The 21,738-nt window shown below is 47.4% G+C and overlaps 7 protein-coding genes across 17 annotated transcripts in view; 5 read left to right on the plus strand and 2 right to left on the minus strand.

Moving 5' to 3' along the window:
* Positions 1 to 4,440, plus strand: part of LOC109538828 (la-related protein 4B) — a 12,688-nt gene extending 8,248 nt beyond the window's left edge. For 6 of the 7 annotated variants that reach the window (XM_019906221.2, XM_019906223.2, XM_019906224.2 and 3 more), the window contains 4 exons: positions 1,588 to 1,723; positions 1,778 to 1,900; positions 1,974 to 2,196; positions 2,264 to 4,440. In XM_019906221.2, coding sequence (XP_019761780.1) covers positions 1,588 to 1,723; positions 1,778 to 1,900; positions 1,974 to 2,196; positions 2,264 to 2,415 — 634 coding nt within the window. In that variant the 3' untranslated portion in view covers positions 2,416 to 4,440. The remainder of the gene's footprint in view (positions 1 to 1,587; positions 1,724 to 1,777; positions 1,901 to 1,973; positions 2,197 to 2,263) is intronic. The other variant, XM_019906222.2, reaches the window with a different exon arrangement.
* A 98-nt stretch (positions 4,441 to 4,538) lies between these two features.
* On the minus strand, positions 4,539 to 5,217 carry LOC109538853 (60S ribosomal protein L36). The gene is made up of 3 exons (XM_019906258.2): positions 5,114 to 5,217; positions 4,779 to 4,983; positions 4,539 to 4,717 (listed from the first exon to the last, which is right to left on the minus strand). The coding sequence occupies exons 2-3, from the start codon at positions 4,980 to 4,982 to the stop codon at positions 4,586 to 4,588; spliced, it is 336 nt and encodes a 111-aa protein (XP_019761817.1). The 5' UTR covers position 4,983; positions 5,114 to 5,217; the 3' UTR covers positions 4,539 to 4,585.
* A 58-nt stretch (positions 5,218 to 5,275) lies between these two features.
* Positions 5,276 to 7,370, plus strand: LOC109538834 (tether containing UBX domain for GLUT4). Its single transcript, XM_019906235.2, has 8 exons — positions 5,276 to 5,460; positions 5,516 to 5,723; positions 5,775 to 5,930; positions 5,984 to 6,402; positions 6,456 to 6,673; positions 6,724 to 6,863; positions 6,916 to 7,096; positions 7,152 to 7,370. The coding sequence occupies exons 1-8, from the start codon at positions 5,377 to 5,379 to the stop codon at positions 7,339 to 7,341; spliced, it is 1,596 nt and encodes a 531-aa protein (XP_019761794.2). The 5' UTR covers positions 5,276 to 5,376; the 3' UTR covers positions 7,342 to 7,370.
* A 185-nt stretch (positions 7,371 to 7,555) lies between these two features.
* LOC109538831 (polycomb protein SUZ12) lies at positions 7,556 to 10,660 on the plus strand. The gene is made up of 9 exons (XM_019906229.2): positions 7,556 to 7,777; positions 7,842 to 7,888; positions 7,959 to 8,238; positions 8,301 to 8,504; positions 8,563 to 8,892; positions 8,948 to 9,202; positions 9,266 to 9,455; positions 9,508 to 9,644; positions 9,705 to 10,660. Exons 1-9 carry the CDS (start codon positions 7,678 to 7,680, stop codon positions 10,229 to 10,231), a joined length of 2,070 nt encoding a protein of 689 aa, XP_019761788.1. The 5' UTR covers positions 7,556 to 7,677; the 3' UTR covers positions 10,232 to 10,660.
* A 76-nt stretch (positions 10,661 to 10,736) lies between these two features.
* LOC109538832 lies at positions 10,737 to 14,125 on the plus strand. 4 transcript variants are annotated; one of them, XR_002172068.2, is made up of 11 exons: positions 10,737 to 11,083; positions 11,137 to 11,411; positions 11,461 to 11,601; positions 11,652 to 12,048; positions 12,112 to 12,261; positions 12,414 to 12,590; positions 12,640 to 12,821; positions 12,874 to 13,033; positions 13,084 to 13,269; positions 13,324 to 13,546; positions 13,987 to 14,125. XR_002172068.2 is itself a non-coding variant. In XM_019906231.2 (10 exons), exons 1-10 carry the CDS (start codon positions 10,939 to 10,941, stop codon positions 13,467 to 13,469), a joined length of 1,959 nt encoding a protein of 652 aa, XP_019761790.2. In that variant the 5' UTR covers positions 10,737 to 10,938; the 3' UTR covers positions 13,470 to 13,691. The 4 variants fall into 4 exon arrangements, 2 of the variants coding, with proteins under 2 accessions (XP_019761790.2, XP_019761791.2); XR_002172067.2 differs by lacking the exon at positions 13,987 to 14,125 and adding an exon at positions 13,649 to 13,691; XM_019906231.2 differs by lacking the exon at positions 13,987 to 14,125 and having other exon boundaries at positions 13,324 to 13,691.
* Positions 14,126 to 16,328: 2,203 nt separating this feature from the next.
* LOC109538838 (dual oxidase maturation factor 1) lies at positions 16,329 to 20,306 on the plus strand. 2 transcript variants are annotated; one of them, XM_019906240.2, is made up of 8 exons: positions 16,329 to 16,645; positions 18,225 to 18,405; positions 18,778 to 18,970; positions 19,056 to 19,269; positions 19,323 to 19,534; positions 19,587 to 19,788; positions 19,849 to 20,037; positions 20,091 to 20,306. In XM_019906240.2, the coding sequence occupies exons 2-8, from the start codon at positions 18,241 to 18,243 to the stop codon at positions 20,131 to 20,133; spliced, it is 1,218 nt and encodes a 405-aa protein (XP_019761799.1). In that variant the 5' UTR covers positions 16,329 to 16,645; positions 18,225 to 18,240; the 3' UTR covers positions 20,134 to 20,306. The 2 variants fall into 2 exon arrangements, with proteins under 2 accessions (XP_019761799.1, XP_048525877.1); XM_048669920.1 differs by lacking the exon at positions 16,329 to 16,645 and adding an exon at positions 16,999 to 17,122.
* A 43-nt stretch (positions 20,307 to 20,349) lies between these two features.
* Positions 20,350 to 21,470, minus strand: LOC109538850 (60S ribosomal protein L28). The gene is made up of 5 exons (XM_019906256.2): positions 21,296 to 21,470; positions 20,932 to 21,027; positions 20,747 to 20,875; positions 20,569 to 20,682; positions 20,350 to 20,516 (listed from the first exon to the last, which is right to left on the minus strand). The coding sequence occupies exons 2-5, from the start codon at positions 21,016 to 21,018 to the stop codon at positions 20,433 to 20,435; spliced, it is 414 nt and encodes a 137-aa protein (XP_019761815.1). The 5' UTR covers positions 21,019 to 21,027; positions 21,296 to 21,470; the 3' UTR covers positions 20,350 to 20,432.
* Positions 21,471 to 21,738: the final 268 nt, after the last annotated feature.

Here is a 21,738-nt window from a genome sequence, read left to right on the forward strand (position 1 = left end):
GTAAGAGAAAATTCCAATTAGTAGAGAAATTAATTTGAAAAATTACCTTGACGTTTCGATAGCTATTTTCTGCTATCGTTATCAAAAGAACCTAAGTGAACCTAAAAAAGAGTATGTTAATAAATTGTGTAACAATAGTAGGATAATACAGTATATGAAATTTCGTCTGTGCAAATTGTCAGCTATGTGACTTTGACTTAATTCACCAAATTCCTTTTCTCGATATGCTAATTCAGAAAAATTTAAACAATTTCGAAACCTTGGTCTATAGAAAACCTACTCATACTAACCGATATTTGAATTTCGACTCAAATCACCCGATAATGGTTAAAAAAGGTATCGTAAAAAGTCTATATGATGGATCAAAAATAATTTGATCGGGGGTAATTGCACAAGTGCTTCAAAATTACCTGTAATTTTGCATGAAAACTTGTTGTCTAAAAACTGCATGAGTTTTTATCTGTTTATTTTGATGCACGAGTGTAATTTTGATGAATATATCCTGAGTAAACAAAGTAAATGTGGATTCACTTTATTTCTATTATATTTTATTACACTTTTAATTTTATTACTTATGTTTATTAAGTATAATTTGAATATCTTAGGTATGTCAGAAAGACATTTGATGTCTAATTCAACATTAAAAGACACCTGTCAAATATTTTTTGTAAACAATGCAATTATCCTTGAGTGATAATTGCACACTGTGCACGGACATATTATCTTCCGAAGGAACTATTCAATCTAATTTTTCCAAAGAAAAACAATTTATAAAATAAATTCTAAATTTCAATAATTATCCAAATTCTTTTATTGGAAAATGTTTTAACGAAGTTGAATTACCACGAACAAAACAAAATCAAAATAAACCTATTACGAACCTTTTCATTCCATTAATTCCAGGACTTTCCGATCAAATTAAACGAGTAGGTAATAAATTTAATATTAGGACTAACTTCAAAACTGAAAATACAATTAGAAGCAAAATTGCAGTAACAAAACCTCATGATATAATTGAAAATACAAAAAATGTAATTTATAAAATTCCTTGCGAATGCAATAAATTTTATATAGGAGAAACCTCAAGACCATTACACAAAAGACTCAAAGAACACCAATCATACATAAAAAACAGATAATATCATAAATCACACATTTGTCCACATGCATTTGATAATTGTCATAAAATTCAATGGAATAATTTCACAATTTTAACAAAAGAACAATCCACAAACTAACGTAAAATTAAAGAAAGCGCACTAATTTTGTTGCTTCATGTTCATTTAATTTAAGTCATACATGGTTACCTATGCTAAAATCTGAAGTAGACCAGAGAAACATACACCCAAATTAAATTTACTGTATATACTGTATTATCCTACTATTGTTACACAATTTATTAACATACTCTTTTTAGGTTCATTTAGGTTCTTTTGATAACGATAGCAGAAAATAGCTATCGAAACGTCAAGGTAATTTTTCAATTTTCAATAAAAGACGTGAGGAAATTCTGTCTTTTTTAAAGACAAACATTTTTGAGGCGAAATACCCAAATTTGAGTGAAAATGTTTTCAATGATTTTTGCAGTAGACCGGCTGTCGCTCAACCGGTAAAATGTACAATGTCAGACAAGTCGACAAAGACGGACGATGTCCTGTTGAATGGGTGTGACAGAGAGAGCGTGCCCACCACAACAAATGCCGCAACCATGACCACCACTGTGGTAAGTCGAAGACGAGCGGGTAAAGGAAAAAATGCACGTCGACCCGGCTTGCAGGTTTTGCCGACAGAGGGAGCTGCGCGGCCTGTCGGCACTGCCACCACTCAGTCGGCATTCCATCGGCAAGACTCAAAAGGGGGCGGCCCGCAGCCCGTTTCTGCTCCTTCTCCTCCACCAACGGTAAGTTCGAAACTGTTTAGCAGTCTCTGCAGCTTTTCCAGGGAATATTGTGAGTGGCATTGTTGATTTTCAGGATTCCCCTGGGCATCCGCCGCGAATGAGCTACGCGCAAGTGGCTCAACATCACAAGGACGGACAAATCAAAGGCGGCAAGCAGGCGGCGCCCTCTGCTGCGCCAGCAGACAAGGCCTTGGACAGCCCACCTGCGCATAATCAAAAGGCGAGCCAGACCTCGTTGGGAGCAGGCGCGCGGACGTCCCAAGCCGAACGTGATAGTAGTGTTAAGGATAGTCGAGGTGAGGCATTTTGTGGTGGCAAACAGTGGGAAATGAATGAATACATGGGGCTTTTTGGCATGCGCAGACTATAAGAATGATGGACCGAGGCCAGGAGGACGCAGCAACCCGTCGAATGGTCGGCAGGCCGCTCATGATCGTCCAGGGCGCCGGAAACCGGAGCCCCGCCAGACGCAGCTGCGGGATTTTGTGCCGTCGGCGCCCCGCTCTCCTAAGTAGGGCCCCCACTCTGGGCAACTGTGCGCAAAGTGCATCTTGGACTATTAGCGGCCTGTTAACAGGTTTGATATTGCGCGCGTGGAGCAGTCCATTCTTCTGTACTTCTGTGCGAACAGTGACGAACTTTGCGAACTCTATTAGTTGATAATTGTTTAGCAATCTGGAAGTCTTCAATTGCCGACGTTCCACGTTGTTTGCAAAACCCGGTGCATTCGCAGATCGCCGGAGCTGTTCGCCACTCAGACAATTGTTCAGTGTTGTTCCTAGAGCCGGACGAAGTTGAGTTGAATCGAACGCAAGCATAACACGGACGATATTGACGGCGCTGCGTTGTCTGTGATTGTCCGCGCTCTTTAATTTTTAATCGTTCTTGGTTGGCGAGGTCGGTGATCGGGTTGGCCACGGCCTTCTCCCCTTGCTCCAGATAAGGCCTAATGTTTTCCAGTCCATCCAGTTCAGTCTCAACTCGGCAACAACCTCATGACTCGGTTAATTTGCGTGTCTTGGGCCGATCTCGCGCGTCTTTTCCGAACCCAACCCGCCGTTTACTGTGTGTATGCATGTTTCTTGTACAGGCTGATATATTAACGATCATTAATATGTTTAAAGATTATTTTTGACAGAAATAACTACTATTCTTACCATTTAACTGTATAAGCTGTATAAATGGGACTATAGCTATAATATTGTATATTTATAATTTGTTGTTGGGTTTTTCGATTAGGTTTTACCGGCCCTCGATCGTTGACTGCTGGTCACTTTCCGGATAGCTGGCGATCCAGGGCTTTAGCGATACGAACGCTTGGCTGCTGTTCTGTTGCTCGACCGCACGCTAGTGATTTGTACATGCGTCTTCGAACCGTTTTAGTTAGGGCTGCGTCGTCGAGGGCTTATCGACTATTTTGCTAGGTGATTACTAAGTTAAGATAGCTGAAATTGTGATTTTTATATTGTGCGTTGCCACCGTCGGGCAATTCCCCGGTAGCCAAACAACTTTGTTAGAACTGACCGATTAACCCGAGCTTGTTGCAATTTCTCTGTAGGATGCCCGTGAGGGGAGCGGCATGGACGCACTACATACAAAACACTCACTGAACTGTAATTTATGTATCTATACTGTAAAGCTTGTTAATATGACCCCCCATGTAGTGCGTCTGTTCCGCGATTGTGAGGAGAATTCAAATTTTCAGCTCAGTTGATGTGAGTTTGGCCCCGGAGTTTCGCGAAAATCCCCTGTATATTATTGAGTACTTTCTATTATCCGATGGGCCAAAGTATCGTTGTTAATAGGCTGTGTTTGTACATAACTATAATACAGAGTGTTTGGGTGTCGCGGCAACGGTTCAGAAAGGCGTCCACTCTTCTCAGTATCATGAAAGGGCGTGCGGTCGACGCTGGATCGGCCGCCGCAAAAATCTTATTTTAAGACTGTTAGCTGATCATATGAATAATTTTAAGATTGTTATTTTGCCCGCAGGGCAACGCGCACCCTTTTCAAGCAACATACGAGACCAATGAAAGTATTTTTAAGTGAGAAAACAGCGCTCGGTTCCGGAACAGCGTTTCGGGGCCGGGGCGCCCAAAAAAAACTTAATTTCGTTTGGACGGAAGTCTCCTATGTTTTACTCCCGGGGTGTTATTTTTAAGGTCATTATTAATCAGTTATTTTCTTTTTTCCCATTATTTTCTTTAAGGTTTGCGATTAGCGCACGCCTAATGTTCCTCTCTGTCGAATGCATTTAAACATTACATCGGCAGCAAAAATCGAGTATTTTATTTTGTTCACCCGACCCATCCATTTGGCAGTTGACCGAAAGAGGCTGATTAGGTTTGTCCTAATCCAGACCCGCGGGGCAGGGTTTAATGGGGCTTTTTATTCATTTCACTTGCGTTCACTTTTAGGGTTTCGCCTTTGTTTTATATAGAAGAGACTTTAGACAGTGATATGACTTAATAATATATAAATAACTAGTTGTACGTCGAAGATTGTGTATAAAATTACTACTATTAAAATGTTTGGAAGAACGCAATGTTTCCGTGAGGACAGTCAGACACCGCCTGCAATTCCTTTCTTTATCCCGACTGCAAATTAAATTCCCCGGAGAGAACACAACGCAAGGGGGCTCCCTTAACTTATTTATTGAAGCAGCCACAATTAACAGCCTCAACTCTACTTGTGGGCAGCGGCAGCCTTCCGCATCTGGGTCAGGATGTTGGACAGTTCCTCACGCTTCCTCTTGGCCCTGATGTGGGTTCCCAAACGCCTCTTCAGGAACTTCAGGGCTCGCTTGTCCTTTGAAACCTGCATAGAAAGAGCACGTCCACCTGAGAGGGGGCTAATTATTGCAAACTGAATCACTCACTTTCAGCAACTCCATTCCACGCTTTTCGTACGGAGCGTGCCCCACTACCTCGCGGATCAAGTCCCTCACGAACTTGGTGTGATGAGTCTGGATGCCCTTCAATCTAGCAGGCCGCACCTTGTCGGCCTTGGTTTTGCCCGACCGAATCTTGGTGGTTTTGTGCCCCTTTTGGAGCCCTACGGCGATCTCATAACGTGGTGCCATGCTAAGAAAAATGCGGTTAGACTTCCCCACAACACCTGGCCCAAAACCAACACTCCTAACTAGCCCTAATGAAGGCCGTGAATGCCTGTTATTGTAAGGGCGTTTTCGCTAGCTTTGCGCGAAAAACTCACCTTTTACTAGTTTTTCCGGAATTTCCACCGCGTGTTCCACACTATGGCGACGATGATGAAAAAGACAGCTAATGTGACGTTTGCGACAAGTGGCATTCGATCAAGCGCGCCAAGCGAGCGGCGTCAAACCGAAATGCCCTAGTGTACACTGGCAAATTCCCTAGAATTTCGAGGTTAGGACAGTGACAATTTGAAAATCTCGGTAAACAAAGTTATTTTCGGGTTTTCCTGCTCAATTTGGACGATTGCCAGTTCGATTTAATATGTCTGGGGTCAGTGTGGCGGTGCTGTGCCCCAATGGGCGCAGGCAGACAGTCAAGTGCACCCCAAACACCACCATTCTACAAGTTAGCAGCCCCCCTTTTCCCAAGTGTTCCCTCGTTTTTCGATTTCGAATTTCAGGTGATTGAAGAAGTGTGCAAGAAGCAGGGCCTGAACGCTGGCGACTACGACATCAAGCACCATAACAAGGTGCTCGACACCACCACAACCTTTAGGTTTTCGGGCCTGCCGAATAACGCCCAGCTAGAACTAGCGGCGGCCCTAAAACAGCGGGCCGAGGGCAATGTGACTTTGGCAGTTAATCTTGAGGATGGGTCTCGCGTCACAGGTGGCCGCCTGAAACGGTGCAACTCCCCCCGAGTAACTTGCCGGTTTGCAGGAACTTTCACGCCTAATGCCACCCTGATGCAGGTCTTGAACACCGTGTGCCCGGCCCGTGCCCTCCCAGACACTCACCCAGTAGTAGTCTACACCAGGAGGGAAATCTATGGCAGGGAACTGGAAAACTGCACCTTGCGAAGCCTGGGCTTGATGGGTAAGTGAGGCCTAATGGCCTCAGCCCTGCCCCTAGAGCTTGGACGGTTTCAGGGGGCCGAGCTATGATCAGGGTGCTGAATCGCGACCCCGATCTGCTGAGGGAACAGGCCAACGTCAGCGCCCCTTTGCCCGCAAAGCCTGCCGAAGAGAAGCCCTACATTAGGAAGTTCCAGCCAGTTGAGACTCAGCCAGAGCAGACCCTGCCGGAAGGCAGCGCCACAGCCCATGACTACGGCCAGGGCCAGACGCTGGGCGGCTCAGAAGGTATGTTTCCACACAGCTCTACCCAAGAACCCAAGCGGGAAAAGACCCAAAAGAAGCCTCCAGTGGATTACCTGAAGCTGGCCAGGGAGCGGCTCAAATCCCCGGAGGGGGCCTCGGGCGCCCTTAATCGGGACTTGGGGGGAATGGAAGTGGACGCGCAGACATCCATCGAGCAGCAAAAGGGCATAGAAGAGGAGTTTTTGTTTGTAATGAAGCCGGCGCGCGACTGCGCTGGGGATTAATCGGGCCCCCATTTCAGTGCGGCGAAAGACACGGAATGGTGTTCTCGCTGGAGTCTGCACAAGCGGTGCCCAGTGAGGACCTGCCGGATGATTTCTTCGCCTTGACCATCGACGACGCCAAGCGAATTCTCCGGGACGTGAAGCTGAGCCGGCATGCCCTGGAGAACCAGGAGCTGAAAACGTCGCGGCTGCGAGGCCTGGACGAGGCCAAGAAGCAGCTGCGCAGCCTAAATAAGTACGTAACTGGCCAACTGAAACTGGAAGGTGTTAATGGCGCGCTTGCAGGTACAAGAAGGCCATAATTCGCGTGCAATTCCCTAACCGGACGGTGGTTCAGGGCATCTTCAAGCCCACTGAGACTGTTCAGGATGTGGTCGAGTTCGTCCGCAGCTATTTGGAGGATCAAACGGTGGATTTCTACGTTTGTATGTATCGATGACGGCGTGTCCCAACAGTTTCAAGCGGCTGCGGTTGCAGATTCTACGCCCCCAAAGTGCGTGCTGGACAACCAGAGCAGTCTGTTGGAGATTGGGTGTGTGCCAGGCGCTTTGCTCTATTTCGGGGCCGATGGGAAGGCCACAGGCGAGTTTCTAAAGGCGGAGCTGCTCAGCAGATTCACCACTAACAGTGCGGCCAGCTTGGCCGCCGCCCGAATCAGGTGGCATTAGATAAGGTGGCGGTTTGTGGCTTGGATTAATTGGAACGAATTGCAGGCAGGAGAATACCAGGCAATTGGACTACCAGCAGCAGCAGGATGATGAGATTTTGATGGAAACTGATGACTTGCCAGTCAACTGTGGCGCTGGGACCAGTCGGGATGGTGAAGAAGCAGCTGATCCAGTCCCTGATCGGAAATTAGTCAGCAACGCTGCAGATTATCCCAGGTGGTTCAAGCCAATGTAGCTCGATTTCAATTAAAAGTGTTCAGTTTTTCTGTTTACTATTTTTGTATAAAATTTAATACTTTCACTAGTTTCTTTCCAGACCTAAAACCCACTCCTTGCACCTACAGAGTCATTTTTAAATTAAATCAATTAGAATGTACGCAATTCAGCTCGTGGACAGTCGCAAAAGCTCGGGCGGTTTTAAGATGTCGATGGTGGCGGCCATATTTCATAGCTCTGTCATCAGTCATACTGGTCAGCGGCGCTGTCAACAACACAAAACTTCGGGGGGCACGCCAACAAAACCTAATTTGTTTCTTTGTTTTGGCGCTTCTTTTTGATTTTCTGATTGAAAATGCCCCCAAAGAAGCGGGAGAAGGAGCCGGAGGCGACCAAGAACCCCCGCATCGACCACATCCAGGCCGATCATGAACTGTTCCTGCAAGCCTTCGAAAGTAAGTGACTGAAGGCTTTCGGGCAGTTTTCCGCCACTGTTGGCCCCCTTGTTGTCTGTTACAGAGCCCACACAGATCTACCGGTACCTGCGGACGCGAAACATGTGCTCGGTAAGAGATGTTTGCTTAATCGCCCCAATCTGCTGGTTGGGGGTTTCTAACCTCCAGCCCTACATTGCAGCCGATATTCCTCAATCGAACGCTCACCTACATGAAGCATCGGATGTCGCGTACGAACAAGTCCAGAGTAAACTTCAGGCTGGACAGTCTATTGCAAAAAGTGACCGACAGGAAGGAGAACGCTTTCATTCAACCGGGGTACATCAATCTGACTTTTTTAGGCTTTAACAATGCCTCGATGCAGGGCGATTGCGACTATGCCCAAGTTGAAACCATCCTACTGAAGATCTCACACAAGAAAAGAAAGGACAGCTCGGCCACGAGCATGCAAATCACTTTAGGTAGACTGCAGTGGCCGCCACTCATCCGAGACCGATTTGCTAACAATTCCGGTGATTTTCAGGGACTGCTGAGGTGCCAATCAACCCCCTAGATGGGCACATGCCCCTGACAGCCCCCACCATCAGCATCCCGACCGAATCATTCAGCAGCGGCAATGGGCCTTTGGTGAAAAGCTTCATGCTGGTGTTCAAAGTAAAAGTGGTCGTCGATGGGGAGCCGACCGACACCGAGGAGCCCAATGCGAAGAGACGCAAGTCCACCAATGGTACCGCCAGGTTGCAAAACGCGCTGAATCTAGCCATCAAACACCCTGATTTTCACAGAACCCAGCAACATGAAGATCTACAGCGCCGAGCTGACGGTCTATGACAAGCACAATCGCTGCTACTTATCAGATGGCGACTACGACATTGTGGTGCAGGACTACGCGCAGGCTGTTTACCGCAGCAGCCACAAGAAGCATTCCAGCTGGGAGAACGTGAGCGACCTGATGGAGACCTGCAACAACATCGACGCCTATATGAAGGGCGCCATCCTGAAGTTCAAGCTCAACTGGAGCCATGAGGCCTGCGCCAAGATGGTCGAACGCCCCAAACTCTACCCCTTGGACAACAAGGAGAACAACCCGGGCCTGGCCAATGGGGAGGTTCCCGGTAAGCCGCACCAAGGCGCCAAAAACGCCTGTATGCTAAGCTTGAGTGCCTGCAGGCATTCTGGGGGAGGCCGAGCCGGAGAAGCTGCAAATCGTCTATCAGTTCGTCTATAACAACAACTCCAGGCAGCAGACGGAGGCCTGCGAGGACCTTCACTGCCCGTGGTGCTCCCTCAACTGTAACGAGCTCTACACCTTGCTGAAGCACCTCAAACTGTGCCATTCTCGTTTTGCTTTCACCTATGTGCCGATCAGCGTCGGGGCTCGCATTGATGTTGCCATCAACGAAATGTACGACGGCAGCTATACAGGTGAGCGTTGTGAGCGCGAATGAATTGCAATCAATCATCAGGTTGTTTTGTCCTTTTAATTAGGTTCTCCTCATGATCTCATCACCCAATCTTCGGTTTGTGCGTTTTCGCGTAACGGCCCAGTGCGACGAGCTTCGGTCACTCACATCTTGGTGTGCCACCCCAAAAGGCCTAAACCCAGCCTGTCCGAGTTTCTGGAGCTGGACGATTGCGAATATGACGGCCAAAGACCCTTCATTACCGGGCACAACCGGTAAAGCCTTCGAAAAGATGAGTGAACTTTGTTGCATGTTGCTCGTTTGCAGATTGTACCACCACACAACCACCTGCCTGCCGATCTACCCCAAAGAGATGGACATCGATTCGGAGGGCGAAAACGACCCCGAATGGCTGCAGAGCAAGACCATGATGATGATTGACGAGTTTACCGATGTGAACGAAGGTGGGTTAGTCAGGTCTGGATACCCCAAACAACTTTTGATCGCTTTCGCTGCTGTTGTAGGTGAAAAGGAGCTAATGAAAATGTGGAATCTGCACGTGATGAAGTACGGTTTCGTGGGCGATTGTCAGATCCCGTTGGCCTGCCAGATGTTCGTGCAGCAGAAAGGCAAAGAGCTGCTGCTGAAAAACCTGTACAGGAACTTTGTGCTGCACCTGACCTCGCTGTTTGATTTCGGCCTCATCAGTGCCGTGTGCCTTTACACGTCGCTGCAGAAGCTGCAGCAGATGGTCGGTGAAACGCAGGCTATCCGCAACGTGCTCAAACATGCCCGCGAAGCCCAGATGGACAACTTCAACCTGCAGAAGAGCAACCCGCTGCTGTCGCCGCACGTGCACGACAAACAATCGGCGTTGGCGTCGAAAACCACACCGCAAACCGGCCGGAAAACCGGTGGCAACATGCTGCTGCAGCGCCGCCTCAAACGGGGCCCCACACCAGAAAACCTGCCCGCTAGACGGAAGAGCGTCTGTGTGGACGCGGTGCCCACGAAGAAACGCCTCAGCTTGAGCCTGGCCAAGAACAGTTAGATTAGCGGCCGTTTTCCAGGGAGGTTTGTGAATTGTTGTTGAAATTCCCGGGTTGGGATGTGGAGATTCCACTCCGTCCAACTCCGTTGTTTGTTTTGTTTCTCAAACGCATTTGGATGTCGGAGCTTTGTCAAAGTGTAATGTAGTTGTCCGGTCGGGCAAGGTCGTACAAGTTTTAGTTTTTTGTGTCGGGCACGACACTGGTTTCAATTACTTTTTCATGCGATTAATGTGTTAAGTTTTTTACAAGGATCGCTTTTCCGTTCCCGCGTGCAGACTTACAGCAGGGCTTTTGTTTGCGTTTTCTCGTCTTGTAAAATACTTTAGTGGGTGCATTTCTCAAATGCCCCGACAGGTATGGAACAGTGTGAGCCACTGGGCACCTATCTTGTTACATTTTTCACTTATATATTTTGTGTGTTTATAGGATATAGCGTAATTTATTTATATTAAATGACATCACCAACATTCTGGACTCGGTGTGTTCGGTCCCGCCAATCCTGGATCCTTGCTCGAAGAGCGCAGGCTGCTATCGATTTGCTGAAAAGTGCGCTAAATGCTGCGACAGTTCCCTAATCCATGCCAATTTGTTTCCTCCCTGTCCTGCCCCGTTTCGTTTCCAATTATTTCACCAATTGGAAAATGTGCATAATGTGAAGGCGAGTGACGCGTCCAGTTAATCCATTTAGAAGACAATTTTAGTCGAGATGGGGAGCATGCAGGGCTTCTCCCTCGCCGTGACCCATTGGAGCTTCGGGATTATCATCCTAGTCGGCCTAGTTTCCTCCAATTTCTCCTCAGCTGAGGCCATTCTGGGGGTTTTGCTGGCTGGTTGTGCTTCCACGCTTTCAGGTAAACTGTGTTCATCCGATCGAAACTTTGCAATGACAATGTTCCGCTTTCAGCTATATGTAGTTATACGCCGGATGCCAGCGAGTTGCCTAAACCACAGCGAACTTTGCTCAATTTCCTGATCCTTTGGCTGGATGTTCTCAGCAACTTGGCGGCGGCTGCTGCATGTGCTCGCGTGACTAGCGCTTCCATTGACGTCCTGACCAAGAATCACTTCAGGGAGCTGTTGCTTGGAATGGAGCAGAGTGTGCTAGATGAGCGCTGGCCCGACCTGGTGGGAGTCCTGGTCATTCTAATGGCCACTATTATCCGCATGTTGGGCTTCGAGGTGAAGGGCCTTGCTAGGGCTGTCCCCAGCTACCTCTTTGTTGTTGTAGGTCGTCCACAAGTTCAGTGGGGCGGTGCTATTTCTGGGGCTGCTCACCTACTTTGCCATCTTCACCGTCATCGGCAGCTTCCACACGGTAAACTCTTTTGAACAGTGGGTGGATTCCCTGAAGCTTCACTCCTCAGTTGAGGTAAGACTGGTCTTGCCTGTGCTGCTGATGCCCACATTATTCGATTTCAGGTGTTGAGAGCCGGTGCGTTTTGCGCATTCGCCTTCGTCCACAAACTGCCCACCACCACGAGAAACAACGGGCTGAAAATCTTCACCATTCTCTTCATGCCATTGTTGTTCTACGTCGTCCTTATCATTGTGTTCTCCTTCATGACGCACTACAAGGAGCTGGAAGGTACCGCCATCCCGCTGGTCAAAGTGTTCCAGAATCGGGACGTGAACTGGGCCTGGCTGGCAATTGCATGGTTAACCGAATGCCTCCCGATTGTGTTGGTCATCCAAATCTTCCCTAGCGTCTACTTCGCCTTCCTTCGTTTGGCCAGCAAGGAGTGGAAGGTGTTTGTCAGCTCCATTCAGTATCAGAGCTTCTTGACTGGGGCGCCGGTGTTGGCCATTTTTCCCGCAGGTAGGGCTCAAGCAAACGCGAAAATCAAGTGCAGGATAAGAATAGCTTTTCCTCTGAATCCAGGGAGTTTGATGGCCATTCTGGCCTTTGCCTGCCCTCTGGCTTATCTGCTCAAGCTGCTCAATGTGGCCTGTTTGCTGAAGTGCGCCCTTGCGTCCTGCTCCTTGATGAACAACAGATACCGGCCGGATGTGTTGCACGCCCACCTTCAAGGTAATCTACTTCACTTACTGGTTTTGGGGGAAATTAGAATCTCCTCTTCCGGCACGTCAATTCCGAAATGAAGGATTGACAACAGTGGCGAATTCGCCATAGTGATAAGATACTCGGAAAACAGCCCTTAGTAAACTAGTCCTTGCTTGCAGCTTTCCCAACAGCGAACGTGAATTACAGCAAACTGGGGCCCCAGTCCAAGCCAGTATCGCGGCATCTGATCAGCTTCAAGGAGCGAGTTAAGGGCCTGTTTAGGAAGACGCCTCAGTACATCCACAAGCTCAGCTCCCCAAAAGGGCCCAGCCTGACGGTAGGCCGACCGCTTACAGGTGGGATTTGAGGGCGTTGGCCTCCCGGTGCTCATGCGTTTGATTGTAGAGGAGCAGGAGTGTCTGCTGTTCAAAGACGTCGAAATCAACCAAGCGGCGCTGAGTTTTGAGATGGGCGAGGGCAGCAATTCGGAAACGGAGGAAAACGAAATGGAGGCGCTGTCGGCCAGCGATGAGGAGAGTTCGACGGACATTGATGGCATCGTTGAGGAGTACAAGGAGGGAGTGAGGGTGAGTGGCTGGTTTCTGGCGGCAAGAGTCACTTTGGAAGGCCTGAGTTCAGTTGAAGGTGGCCACCATGGGGAGCTTCAAGCGCGCCACGCCGTCCACGAAATTGACTCAATTGGTTTTCTTGGTCTTTATGACGGTGATTGTGCTGAATGCTGCCAGCATTGCGCTGTCCATCCAGATAGTCAAGCGCTACTATTGGGTGGAAATACTTGGTAAGTTTCGCGCCCCAATGGATGAACCGCCCTACTGAATTTTCCCTCAGCGCTCGCCCTGTGCATCGTTGTGATCAGCTGCCTGCCGGAAAACTCGGCGGAAAAGTCCAAGCCGTCACTGTTGCCGTCCTTCCTGTTTCCCCTGGGCCATTCTTTGTCAATTAATGCCAACATTCTGCTGGCTTCTATGCTGCTTCCCAGCGTGTGGCTGGGGGTGGTGATCTGGACGTTGTCAGGTAGTGGAAGGGATTTGGGCATGCGGACCACCCGCTGACTTGTGCGTTTTTCAGGCCTGCTGCTCTACTGGAAGTGCGATTGTTGCAAATGCGAGCTCTTGGAGCCTTTGGTAGAACGCGTCACCTCCAAAGTGGACCCCCAGCATGTGCTCTACCAGTACCAGGACAGCTTGGTTGAAAGCATTGTAATAGCCAGCTGACATCCGGAGTGCTTCGACGACGACAGCTTGATCACAGACTCTGATGAGGCCAATTAGGAGTTGGTCAGTCAACTATGGTTAGTTACATAAGTTTGATGTTTACTGCGGCCTGTAGTGGCAGGAAAAAGGGCCTAATTTATGCGTGTACATACATAAGATCTATTTTCGAATTTTATTAGGGCATAGCTGTAAGAAGTAAGAAAGAGCCTCTGAGAGAGTTAATGTTGGTTGATGTGCTCACGACCTGCTCCTATTCCCATTGGCAAATTCCTCGCCGCTATGAAACGGGTAAACCAGTGGCCGATTTGATGAGATTCGCCGACTAAAGTGGGCAACTTTCTCCATCCGAGCGGAGTCTGTTAACCTGTCGCTTTCATTCAGCGCCGATCATGGCGGTAATTTCTTCATTATTATTATCATTATTCGTCCAAGAATCGGCCACTTGACTCGACTTGAAGCACGTGCGGTTTGCCCGAAATTCGACCTTTAGATAAGAGCCAGTTTCGGTGTGTTTCAGGTGAAGAATGTGGTGCCAAAGTGAAATTATCAATATTGAATGTGCGCGGTAAAGTGGAACAACCGTTGACGAACAAGTGAAGAGGAACATGCCTGCACGCTTGAGATCAAACCGCAGGTCAGAGTCGTGTCTTTGAATCGGTGAGTTTATTGCAGCCAACCTCACGTATTTATACAGGACGATTCAATTTTATTTTGCGGCCAAGGTTTTGTTCATTTGAATGTTCTTAGAAGTCACTTTCCCTGGCGTCATTTCCCTCAACAAGTCAGTTTTAAAGCGCGCGGAAGGCAAACGATGCCGTTACTTAAGAAAACGTGAGCTTTTTTGATGTTGTGGCAAAGTGCCTGCGTCGGTTTTATAAACCGCTTGCCGCTAACGTCTTTCTCTGAGGTAAACGCAGTCAGCGCTTTAAAGCGCCATCATTTCCATCTAAAAGTTTCCGTTCTATTGGCGAGTTCAAAAGTCCACACGCCCCCTGGTGGTTGTCTGATATATATGTGGCTGGGCTTAGGCAGCCTAGAATACTTAGAATAATACAGTGGTTACAATTAGAACTACTAGTTAAGCAGTAATTTGACACTAGTTTTGTTGACACCTGATTGTAATTTGTTTGGTTCTAATCAACTTTTGCTAGCTTTTAAAGAAATAGTAACAGATCGAAAAGTGTGCAAGTATTGTTTTATGTTATCAAAGTCATCAACGCCAATAAAATGAACAAATCGGGCAAGTCTCAACTGTCACTCGGCAACGAGTAATTTGACGTTTCGCAGCGCCACCATCGGTAAAAAACTCGCGAATAAAGCGCTTTAGGCAAACGTCGTTTTTTTATTCTCCAAAGGCAAACATTGCGACGCCCGAACAGTTTTTTGCGGTTAAACAAGATCAGCGCCTTAAAGGAACAAACAAACTCTTGTCGTTCACTGTAAGTTGGTTTGTTTGTGCGGTTTAGCGCTTGTTAAGGCGCTTGAAAGCTGCCTTAACAAGCAAGCATGCGGCGAATTCCCAATCACCCACTGCGCGCCAACCTTTGTACATGTTTTTACATAAAGCAACAACGCGGGCCTTCGGCCTCGTCACATCGATGATTTCCATGTACGAGCCATAATTTTACGCGCCCCACAAACAATTGCAATTAATATAACGAGACCTTTAGTTGATGTTCAAGGGCGCGAGCTCGTAACAAACTGTCTTAGATCGTTCGATTGAAACCTTGCCGAGCCATTCGAGAATCTACAGGAGATGGTGATGAAGTATTCGCCACTTTTGAGTTTTGCCCGAAAAAACACCGGCAAATGACAGCTGGGGTGGCAGTTGGTAAGGGCTGGTTCACCATGCATGCGTCCACGCCCTATAATAATTAATTTATCGCTAAAGTCGATTATAGCTAATTAATTAATTAACTAGAAATGTTTTTTTTATAAGAAAATGTTTGGGTTAATTTGGGTTAGTCCTCGTATATGGTTCAGATATAAATATGCAAATCCATCTAAGAACGACTGCAGCTCGGACGCGTATACTAAACAAAGACCTTGCATGCTCCTGTTTAAATTAGCCAAAGGTCGAAGTTGTTGTGACACCATAAACTGAGTTGTGCATTTTGAGATTTTCGGTTTTCCTGCAAAAATCGTAATTTTCCAAACACCTTAACTAGCTCAAATGCTGCTGACCAATCGATTAGCAAGCGGTGGTGTGTTGGGCAACATCAAAGCGCATCGAAGGAAGCGAGCTTAATTATTAGAACGGTTGGAGGATTTAACAGAAGCAACTGCTTATTATAAAAATTAGCCGCGTTGCTATCGCCCGATCTCGAGGTCTCTTTGTTCATTATTACCACTTAATTGTCGACGATTACTTAATTACTTTGCACCTTTACTAATTGGAAGGTGTGAGGTAAACGGGCCTTAACGGTCCACGCCAAAATGGCCGTCGGTTGTCACTTGTCAGGGATGACAGCTCATTTAAGTGCGATAATTGAGGAATTTGCGAAATCCTTTTCTCGAAGCGACGCGAATTAAACGCAGCATCTTACTTGCCATTTGAAATGTTGCTGAAACAGTGTCATTTTGACAGCTGTCATTTTTCACGCCAATCGAGGAATTTGAATCGAATTCGCCTCCCGGATGTTGAAGTTCTTTTGTTTTTCCGCGCAAAAACACTCATCGATTCCGGCTTCGCGAGTAAGCAAGGTCGACTTCCATGCAGCGCCCGTTGCCAGCTCAAGTGAAAGTTCCCCAAGTTTGCCGCTTGTTCGTAGCTAAAGCTGTTCCAACGCAGGCCGTGGTGGTTGCCAGGCACGGCAACGTGGGCTTCTAATCCTGCGGCCTTGACGCCCCTTCCTGCTGCGCGAGCCAACCATGGCCAGCTGAGACTCAACTCAAGAAGCGAATCTCGATTGTTTTTGCTGTTCCTGTCAGCCACGGTACGCTCGATTTCAAACGGGCTTTTATTAGAAATCTCACGAGAACTCATTAAGGCGTTGCTCTGGTCGCGTCGCTTGCGGTTTTACCTCCTAATTGAATTATTTACTGATCGACGTAACGGTTTTGTGTGTTTGCACTAGTTTTCGTTTTTCGTTCATTGGTTCCTGGCGCTCGGCAGGCCGCAGTACAATGCGAGAAGGCGATTTGTTGTGGTAATTTTCGCCGCCCCTCTGCCCTTGGTAAGTTGCTCCAATTAATGTGATTAGCGCCGCCCCTTCAGCGATGACCACCAACACACCAACACCCTCCCTACTCCCGCCCCGAAAAAGGGCCAACAATTCTTGACAGGAGGGCGAAACATTGTCCATCACTGTCAGTCTGACATTTGCGTTGTTGATCAAAAAACAACTCTTTAGTTCCTTGCGAAGTTCCTGCGTTCCTTTCTCTGTTGTCTATGAAATTAGAAAAATTATCGTCGTTTTGTGCAAGGGTGGCGCCAGAATATTGCAAAATTTCATGTTTTCCGTCCCGTTTTGCATGTTTCTCGGAAGCAAAATGAGCAAGAACGCTCGTTTTTACATCATTCCAAAGCGAACTAAATGGCCCTTTTAGAAAGTGAACCATCGATCAGGAAATGTTGGAGATGGGGATGTTGAAAATGGGGAGATTGAGGAATATGAGTGGTAAATTGCAAGAACTGAAACCGATCATTAAAGGTAAACTTTCAATTGGCTTGAAATTGCCATTGTTTAAGTAATTGGAATTCATCCTGTGGCAATGCGGGCTCTAATCGTTAATGCGAAGCTGGGGCCCCATTTAATGGTGTGTTTTTGCGAAACAATGCGCACATGATTGGCACTTGAATAGCGGCAGGATTTGCTAAACTTGACGCCCTCCGCGAATGGATCCAGCACTCGCTCTGATCTAGTTCAGCAGCAGATTGGGTCACATCAGAAGCGATTTTATGATCGTAATTGCACCGTTAGGCAACGAATTAGCCGACATAAATTAAGCGCCTTTGCATAACATCGGCTGATAGCGATTACGATGCTTTCCATAATATAAGATTGAATTTAAAGTAAGCGAAAGCACAAAAAAGCACGCGCTGGAAATGAAACAGAGCATTTCAAATGTATACAGTTTTGATTTACTGTTTGTATGCGACTCGAATCTGAATCTACAGGGTGTCCCATGAAAGTTTCACTTTCCCTGGCGTCATTTTCGATTTTTTTTATTATTAAAGGGCTCTAAAAGTTTTATAACGCACTGAAGGCAAACGAGCGCGTATCTCTTTTAGCTCAGAAAACATAGTCATTTGCCTTTTTAACCTATAAAAGAGCGGAAAATGGGACACCCTGTACATGAGCAAATCTTATATGGGACTTTTCTCAGCCAAATGGTTCCAAAAGGAAACTGTTCGCGCCGGCTTTCTAATCTAAACGCGTTGGTTCTACTGCAATTTCCTGGTTCATGCAACTGTAGATCGTTACCAAATGCTAGATCGTCCAAGTTGGGGCCCTGCGAAGCACACACGGCAAATAAAGAGCGCCATCGAGGCCGTTAAAGCGCCTCCGCAAGTCCTACTCTTGACCATAACCTTCGGGGGCGCCCCTCGGGCAAAAATCGCTACAGTTACTGCCATTAATCCGCATATATTACAGGTTGGGCGTGTCATTGCTAATAGGAACTTTGACTGGTTGCGGTAACAGTATGGAATTTCCGCTTGCCTTCAAGGTGGTCCTAATGGATAGATTTTCACACTTTGCCCACACTATCACATACCTGAGTTTTAATTGTTTGCAATATTGTCGGTTTCAGCGGACCGGTCGAGGCCATGAAGGGCTGGTTCGACGCGTTTCGCTTCGATGGAGGACCCACCCTGTACAACTTCAGCAATCGCACCGCCGTCACCGGAGATGTGACTGTGATCACTTTTCTGGTCATTTTTGCCACTCTCTATGTGGCCTTTTTGATCATTTTTCCCGGCATACGCAAGGAGGTGAGTGACGAATATGAAGAGGCTTAATTTGCCCGATGTTCCCCTAAGTTTTGGGGTTGCCATGGGCACTGACACAAACAAAGAAATCCCGTGATCATCGTCAATGGCGTTCACCCCCACTCCCACAGGGGAACCTCGGGTAAAATCTGTCGAAAAATTTAGTAATAAAAAAAAGAATAATATCGAATATCGCAAACAATTTTGATTCGCTAATGAACCACCGCAACAAATTAAGACATGCACATAGATTTAATCGGCGCCCAGAATCTCGATTCTTATTTAGATAAGCTTAATTGATCGTTTGTTGTGCGCTTTTATTGTTGTTAAGGCCGGCGGGCCGAGTTAGCATAATCAAAGGAATTGTTTTTGCAGAGATTTACAACTTTTTGCGCCGTGACGCTTTCGCTGCTGGTGGGCGCCACTATTCTGGTTTCGCTCTTTGGATCCTGCTGGCATATATCGGAGACGCCCATTGTGAGCAACTATCGCGCCTTCTCCAATGAGAAAATCTCCGCCCATCTGGGGGCCTACATCGGCCTGAAGCACATTAATATCACCCTTCAAGGTACTAACTTTAAGGCCCACTTCAGCTAGGTTCCTTGGCTTTTAAAGCAGCCCTCACACGAATTAAATTTTCGCGCTATTTGCAGCCGTTTCCAGCAACAGTTCGCTGGACATCGACTACAACGAACGCTTCAACTGGATCGACTCCAGCCAGATGGGGGAGAGTTTCAAAAAGGCGCTGATCCGCGGCCTGCCGTTCCCGATTCTGACGGTGGCCGAGCATTTTACGGTCGGCCAGGACGGCTTGGCCTGGGGCGGCCAGTATCGCGCCGCCGGCTACTTTGCCATCATCATGCTGTGGTGAGCTGGCGAAAGGTTTGAGGTTGGACCGTCTCAAGCGCGCACGTTTGCAGGACTTCGTTTGCCACCTGGCTGCTGATGAACCTCATGCTCATTGTGGTGCCCCGCTACGGCGCCTTGCTGATGACGGCCTGCGGCTTCCTGCTGCTGGCTACCATTTGCGGATACTTCGGAATGCTGCCCGAGACTCCTCTAGTCATTCACATCGAGGGCACTGCCTTGCACTTTCGCTTCGGATGGTGCTTTTGGCTGGTGCTGATCTGCGGTACGTCCCGGCAATCTTCCCTGGAGGTGCGCTCAAAATCCCCATTTTCCAGGTGCGGTCTGTCTAACAGTCGGCGTGATCATCACCACGGTGGAAATAGTGAATCCGCACAGTTTCTCGACGATCCTGGAAGTCGATTATGACACGCCATATGATCGTCACGTAATTATCGAGGACAGTCGAGGGAGAAAGTTTCAGAAGAGGAAAACGAGCAGGCTTGAGGAACCAGCGAGCATCGGCCACATGATTCTAAAGTGAGTTTGGGCTGCGCCCCAGCTGAAGCCCCTGTTCGACTAACGGCGGATTCTTTGCAGAAGACTGTCGTCGAAGCAGAAGGAGGACAAGCCAGAGTCCTCCACAGGCAGCGGCAGCGTCATGCCGAAGTCCAATTTTCATCTGTCTCCGGCCTCTTGGCGGTTTTCCACGCGCGACGATGGCTCTGATGGGGCATCGGCCATTTCGACATTTTCTTTCGAGGAGCCCCCACAGGACGACTCCTTCCGGTTAGTATCAACTCGAATTTAACGAACTTCTGGGCAGCGGCTGGCTGTTGCAGGCACCCCATCCGTCACCACACGAACCAACCCCCCATGTGGTAAAGCGGCTCAACAATCAGTGCAATCTATTCTACTTTATCTCATATAAGTGATCCAGTATGTGATATATCTAGTACATAAGCCTATCAGCGAATATTGGCCATATTTATGAACGTAGTTTTACAAATGTGTGTACAAAAGAGTGTACAGTATTTATTAAATTTATCGAAATGAAACAGAGAAAACCGCCCGCTCCTCCAAGACCAGAAAAACTCCCGATTCCATACCATTATTTATTAATTTCAGCAAGACCAGTTCAAAAATTTAAGGGATTTTTGCTGTGCTTACTCGTACAAAATTATTTATTCTGGCTTTTTAGGCTTTTGCTTCTTGGCAGGCTGGGGCCGTTGCGACCGCAGGACTGCGCTGGCCCTCCTAAGGGCAGCCTAAAACCACGAAACCTTCAAAACACTCGCCATTCCACTGGCAAATCCCTACCTTGGTCAAGTCCGTCCTGTACTTGTTGGCCTGCATGAAGTTCTTCAGCTTGTACAGCGAGCGCCTGGGCTTCGACTTGAACGTCCTTTTCACCAAATTCTGCCTGGGCTTATTCTACAACCAAATTAACAATTCAGGATAAGCGTGGTGTTCCAGACCAAACCTGGTAAGTGCCTACCTGCTTCTTGGCCTTTTTGTACGTCAGCGTGAAGCCCTTTCTGTCGGGACCATCAGCAATGGCCAACGTCTTCTTGTGGACCAGCCCATTGTACCTGTACGAGTTCAGGTTGGTTAAGTTGTTGGGCTCCTGAAAGCAAACCGTGACTAAAGCGGGCTCTGCAGCCTTGTGCCTCTGTGACTTACAGTACTGAAAGGCTTGGAAATATTGCGCTTCTTCACCAAGAAGGCGTTGTTGTTGCGGATGATGCTCCAAACCAAGTGTGAGGACATGTTGAAGGTCTGAAAAGCGAAACTGTTGGTTAGAACAGGTTGGGACCCGGCAATCGTCGCTTATGTATTTCAAGGGCGAAGCCCTGTAGTTGTGGATTTGTGGGCATTGTTTTCGCTGGTAAATTAACGAAACACGTGTAGGGAAAGCTGTTGCTCCTCAACGTCTTTGGTAGATGCTGGCAGTGCCCGAACAGGAAATAGTCAGTGCATGAGGGGATTTCAGGAAAAAGGCGCATTTTAAGGAGCAGTTTTAACAAAAAATCTCTAAAGTTCTTACCTTTACGCGGCGTGCACGAACAGGAAAAGATGGTTCCAATGACAAGTGACAATTGGCTCAAGCATTGACATGTGCCTCATTCACTACCCAAAGGGGAATCAAAGATTTCCGGCAAAATCTGTGAGTGCGGAAGAGACAACTAGCTGACGGTTCGCATGCAGACTGGTGCACTAGAGACGCCTAGTGGAAATCGAAAACGAAAAGTTTTGACTCTCAACCCATAGAGTAAGTAAATTTACAGGACTTTTTAGATAATGAAACTAACGATGATTTTATACCATTGCAAATTTTGGAGGAAAATGAACTTAATAAATTAGAAATAACTGGCATGGCCATAGAATTCGACGAAGGCGACAAAAACACCTCCGCATATGTAGCTGGTTTTTTAATCAAGAAGCTACAGTCAAAAATTACTTGTTATGAGTGCTTAGAAAACCTAATTT

This window comes from Dendroctonus ponderosae, unplaced genomic scaffold (genome assembly GCF_020466585.1).
Source record: "Dendroctonus ponderosae isolate FM_Combo_2020 unplaced genomic scaffold, Dpon_F_20191213v2 Dpon_F_20191213_9, whole genome shotgun sequence".
NCBI lineage: Eukaryota > Metazoa > Arthropoda > Insecta > Coleoptera > Curculionidae > Dendroctonus > Dendroctonus ponderosae.

Excerpts from the sequence above, each read along its gene's own strand:
- LOC109538853 (XM_019906258.2), bottom strand. The coding sequence starts at position 4,982 with ATGGCACCACGTTATGAGATCGCCGTAGGGCTCCAAAAGGGGCACAAA. Across the intron at positions 4,718-4,778 it reads GTGGAATGGAGTTGCTGAAA|GTTTCAAAGGACAAGCGAGC; the intron begins GTGAGTGATTCA and ends CTTTCTATGCAG.
- LOC109538834 (XM_019906235.2), top strand. The coding sequence starts at position 5,377 with ATGTCTGGGGTCAGTGTGGCGGTGCTGTGCCCCAATGGGCGCAGGCAG. Across the intron at positions 5,724-5,774 it reads GGATGGGTCTCGCGTCACAG|GAACTTTCACGCCTAATGCC; the intron begins GTGGCCGCCTGA and ends GCCGGTTTGCAG. Across the intron at positions 7,097-7,151 it reads TTGGCCGCCGCCCGAATCAG|GCAGGAGAATACCAGGCAAT; the intron begins GTGGCATTAGAT and ends AACGAATTGCAG.
- LOC109538831 (XM_019906229.2), top strand. The coding sequence starts at position 7,678 with ATGCCCCCAAAGAAGCGGGAGAAGGAGCCGGAGGCGACCAAGAACCCC. Across the intron at positions 7,889-7,958 it reads GGACGCGAAACATGTGCTCG|CCGATATTCCTCAATCGAAC; the intron begins GTAAGAGATGTT and ends CCTACATTGCAG. Across the intron at positions 9,456-9,507 it reads TTCATTACCGGGCACAACCG|ATTGTACCACCACACAACCA; the intron begins GTAAAGCCTTCG and ends GCTCGTTTGCAG.
- LOC109538832 (XM_019906231.2), top strand. The coding sequence starts at position 10,939 with ATGGGGAGCATGCAGGGCTTCTCCCTCGCCGTGACCCATTGGAGCTTC. Across the intron at positions 11,412-11,460 it reads TCCGCATGTTGGGCTTCGAG|GTCGTCCACAAGTTCAGTGG; the intron begins GTGAAGGGCCTT and ends TTGTTGTTGTAG. Across the intron at positions 12,262-12,413 it reads GTTGCACGCCCACCTTCAAG|CTTTCCCAACAGCGAACGTG; the intron begins GTAATCTACTTC and ends CCTTGCTTGCAG.
- LOC109538838 (XM_019906240.2), top strand. The coding sequence starts at position 18,241 with ATGAAGGGCTGGTTCGACGCGTTTCGCTTCGATGGAGGACCCACCCTG. Across the intron at positions 18,406-18,777 it reads TTCCCGGCATACGCAAGGAG|AGATTTACAACTTTTTGCGC; the intron begins GTGAGTGACGAA and ends TTGTTTTTGCAG. Across the intron at positions 20,038-20,090 it reads CCACAGGACGACTCCTTCCG|GCACCCCATCCGTCACCACA; the intron begins GTTAGTATCAAC and ends TGGCTGTTGCAG.
- LOC109538850 (XM_019906256.2), bottom strand. The coding sequence starts at position 21,018 with ATGTCCTCACACTTGGTTTGGAGCATCATCCGCAACAACAACGCCTTC. Across the intron at positions 20,876-20,931 it reads TTTCCAAGCCTTTCAGTACT|GAGCCCAACAACTTAACCAA; the intron begins GTAAGTCACAGA and ends GTTTGCTTTCAG. Across the intron at positions 20,517-20,568 it reads ACAGGACGGACTTGACCAAG|GCTGCCCTTAGGAGGGCCAG; the intron begins GTAGGGATTTGC and ends TCGTGGTTTTAG.